This window comes from Diaphorina citri, unplaced genomic scaffold, assembly GCF_000475195.1.
Source record: "Diaphorina citri unplaced genomic scaffold, Diaci psyllid genome assembly version 1.1 scaffold1501, whole genome shotgun sequence".
NCBI lineage: Eukaryota > Metazoa > Arthropoda > Insecta > Hemiptera > Psyllidae > Diaphorina > Diaphorina citri.
The window spans coordinates 33051-37269 of record NW_007378927.1 but is presented as its reverse complement, the minus strand read 5'-3'; the positions used below and the strand labels follow the sequence as shown (position 1 = coordinate 37269).

The window sequence follows — 4219 nt, the reverse complement described above, 5'->3', positions numbered from 1 at the left end:
TACATCACTGTTTGGACTCCCCCCCTCTCCCTCCCCCGGTACATCACTGGTTGGACTCCCCCCCCGCTCCTCAATGAAATCCTGGAGAGTTTAGAGTACAGTCTTAGAGTGGCTTACATATGCTTATGTTACGTTACCCTGCCTTGTTCCCATTTAGACGCTTAACTTACCCTGCCTTGCATTGGTCACAGCGAGCGCCCGTGTATCCTTCCTTACATAGACATGATCCATTGGTTTTATCACAGATACCAGCCTCTGTACCTCGGATGTCACAATTACAAACTGTCAAACACACAAAGCAAGAGTGATTAGAATTCCTCAGGCCTGTTTATCATGATGATGGCAACCCAACATACATCACTGTTTGGACTCCCCCCCTCTCCCTCCCCCGGTACATCACTGGTTGGACTCCCCCCCCGCTCCTCAATGAAATCCTGGAGAGTTTAGAGTACAGTCTTAGAGTGGCTTACATATGCTTATGTTACGTTACCCTGCCTTGTTCCCATTTAGACGCTTAACTTACCCTGCCTTGCATTGGTCACAGCGAGCGCCCGTGTATCCTTCCTTACATAGACATGATCCATTGGTTTTATCACAGATACCAGCCTCTGTACCTCGGATGTCACAATTACAAACTGTCAAACACACAAAGCAAGAGTGATTAGAATTCCTCAGGCCTGTTTATCATGATGATGGCAACCCAACATAAACTGAACACGTGTTTTTCATTTCACTTCCCCTCCTGACGTATCTCTTCGGGATCGGCATCCTAAATTCCGGAAGCAATTCTCGGTTAGCATCAAAGTACAATATTGTTTTGCAATTTCTCCGCTAGATGTTCCGAGCGACACAAAATATCCTTGTTGACTATATAATTTAAATGAGAGTGTTCTCACGGCACGATTTTTTTTTCCGAACAACAAGTGGAACGGGCCTTTAGGGGTAAAGAGACTTTTCAGTCCTAACTCCACAGGATAAACAAATAAAATATTCTACTTACAAGTACAGCGTGGGTAGTTATAGTAGCCATCAGCACACGAATCACAGGTACGTCCGGCAAAGTTATTTCTGCACGTACAATTGCCAGAATCAACTTCACACAGGTCAGACAGAGAACCAACCGCGTTACATTCACAAGCTGAAACCAAACACATTGCATTAGCCAATCAGAATTCAGAGATGATGAGAAGTTGGTAGCATTCAAGAAGGCCGAAACATGCGGTTTTCGCCATTCGCCCCCATTTCCAACTCATACAGATGTCACAATTACAAACTGTCAAACACACAAAGCAAGAGTGATTAGAATTCCTGAGGCCTGTTTATCATGATGATGCCAACCCAACATAAACTGAACACGTGTTTTTCATTTCACTTCCCCTCCTGACGTATCTCTTCGGGATCGGCATCCTAAATTACGGAAGCAATGGAGGAGTTGCAAAATGTCACAATTACAAACTGTCAAACACACAAAGCAAGAGTGATTAGAATTCCTGAGGCCTGTTTATCATGATGATGCCAACCCAACATGAACTAAACACGTGTTTTTCATTTCACTTCCCCTCCTGACGTATCTCTTCGGGATCGGCATCCTAAATTCCGGAAGCAATTCTCGGTTAGCATCAAAGTACAATATTGTTTTGCAATTTCTCCGCTAGATGTTCCGAGCGACACAAAATATCCTTGTTGACTATATAATTTAAATGAGAGTGTTCTCACGGCACGATTTTTTTTTCCGAACAACAAGTGGAACGGGCCTTTAGGGGTAAAGAGACTTTTCAGTCCTAACTCCACAGGATAAACAAATAACAAAATTGTTTTGCAATTTCTCCGCTAGATGTTCCGAGCGACACAAAATATCCTTGTAGACAGTATAATTTAAATGAGAGTGTTCTCACGGCACCATTTTTTTTTCGAACAAAAAGTGGGACGGGCCTTTAGGGGTACAGAGACTTTTCAGTCCTAACTCCTAAATATTCTACTTACAAGTACAGCGTGGGTAGTTATAGTAGCCATCAGCACACGAATCACAGGTACGTCCGGCAAAGTTATTTCTGCACGTACAATTGCCAGAGTCAACTTCACACAGGTCAGACAGAGAACCAACCGCGTTACATTCACAAGCTGAAACCAAACACATATGTAGCATTAGCCAATCAGAATTCAGAGACGATGAGAAGCTGGTAGCATTCAAGAAGGCCAAAACATGCGGTTTTCGCCATTCGCCACCATTTCCCACTCATACAATATAATCCTGAAAATTTCGAGTGGTTCTCAGAATATAACCACTGTTATCGTCAATTCACCACGTCTTTTGCAAGTCAAACGACTAATTATTGAATTTCTTCTTAAAAGAAAAATGATAAATAATTTATACTAATAGGGAGTGGTAGGTACTTACGGGAGCAGGTTGGGAAGTTATAGTAACCCTGCGCACATGTGTCGCAATGGTCCCCCGCATAGTTCTCCTTACAAGGACATTGTTGACCCGAGGCGGGTTCACAATAGAAGTCGAGAGTTCCGTTCATATGACACTTGCATGGTTCACAGTTAGGGTAGCCGAAGTAACCGAATGCGCAGGAGTTACAGTCTGGTTTGGTGTATTCCGGGCGACATTCGCATTTCCCGGTACCTTCCGCGCAGTTCCCAGTGGCGTAGTGGAATGCGCATTGACATGCTGCGAGCAGAAGATAGAGATGTTTACGTTGAGGTTTAGCAAGTTGAATTGACATTAATGAGAGATTGAGCTATACTTGGTCACAGAACTTAATCTAATATATAAAAATGAATGTGTGTGTGTTCGAACTTTATGCCTGACCAAACCGCTCATCCGATTGCTATGAAACTTTGTCAACTTATTGCTTGCTTGCACTCCCGTGAAGTTTATAGGCTATAACCTTCACTGTTCGTTTTTGTTAAGCTACGCCGAGCAAGACCACTAAATGGATAAGTGACATGAACGGCCATGCCTTAAGGATTTTCGCTACGGATTTCGGCTGGTTAAAAATAAAAAAAGCCAGATAAAAATGAATGTGTGTGTGTTCGAACTTTATGCCTGGCCAAACCGCTCATCCGATTGCTATGAAACTTTGTCAACTTATTGCTTGCTTGCACTCCCGTGAAGTTTATAAGCTATAACCTTCACTGTTCGTTTTTGTTAAGCTACGCCGAGCAAGACCACTAAATGGATGAGTGACATGAACGGCCATGCCTTAAGGATTTTCGCTACGGATTTCGGCTGGTTAAAAATAAAAAAAGCCAATAGGCTGACTAAGTAAATACTTACGTAGCAGTACTAGCAAAGTATTGCCATGGTGAATAGGTTACTAACTAGGCTGACTAAGTAAATCTTACAAGTACAGCGTGGGTAGTTATAGTAGCCATCAGCACACGAATCACAGGTACGTCCGGCAAAGTTATTTCTGCACGTACAATTGCCAGAATCAACTTCACACAGGTCAGACAGAGAACCAACCGCGTTACATTCACAAGCTGAAACCAAATATGTACATTGCATTAGCCAATCAGAATTCAGAGATGATGAGAAGTTGGTAGCATTCAAGAAGACCGAAACATGCGGTTTTCGCCATTCGCCCCCATTTCTAACTCATACAACAGTACTAGCAAAGTATTGCCATGGTGAATAGGTTACCAACTAGGCTGGCTAAGTAAATACTTACGTAGCAGTACTAGCAAAGTATTGTCATGGTGAATAGGTTACCACTCATACAGTATAATCCTGAAAATTTCGAGTGGTTCTCAGAATATAGCCACTGTAATCGTCAATTCACCACGTCTTTTGCAAGTCAAACGACTAATTATTGAATTTCTTCTTAAAAGAAAAATGATAAATGATTTATACTAATAGGGAGTGGTAGGTACTTACGGGAGCAGGTTGGGAAGTTATAGTAACCCTGCGCACATGTGTCGCAATGGTCCCCCGCATAGTTCTCCTTACAAGGACATTGTTGACCCGAGGCGGGTTCACAATAGAAGTCGAGAGTTCCGTTCATATGACACTTGCATGGTTCACAGTTAGGGTAGCCGAAGTAACCGAATGCGCAGGAGTTACAGTCTGGTTTGGTGTATTCCGGGCGACATTCGCATTTCCCGGTACCTTCCGCGCAGTTCCCAGTGGCGTAGTGGAATGCGCATTGACATGCTGCGAGCAGAAGATAGAGATGTTTACGTTGAGGTTTAGCAAGTTGAATTGACATTAATG

At 43.0% G+C, this 4219-nt stretch overlaps 1 protein-coding gene across 1 annotated transcript in view; it reads right to left on the bottom strand.

The window, feature by feature from the left end:
• LOC103516182 (laminin subunit alpha) overlaps positions 1 to 4219 on the bottom strand; it is a 69830-nt gene that overhangs the window by 60089 nt on the left and 5522 nt on the right. The window contains exons 7-11 of the mRNA XM_026828653.1: positions 3884 to 4159; positions 3352 to 3489; positions 2399 to 2674; positions 1001 to 1138; positions 524 to 635 (exon numbers count right to left, since the gene is read on the bottom strand). Of these exons, the coding sequence (XP_026684454.1) occupies positions 524 to 635; positions 1001 to 1138; positions 2399 to 2674; positions 3352 to 3489; positions 3884 to 4159 (940 nt within the window). The remainder of the gene's footprint in view (positions 1 to 523; positions 636 to 1000; positions 1139 to 2398; positions 2675 to 3351; positions 3490 to 3883; positions 4160 to 4219) is intronic.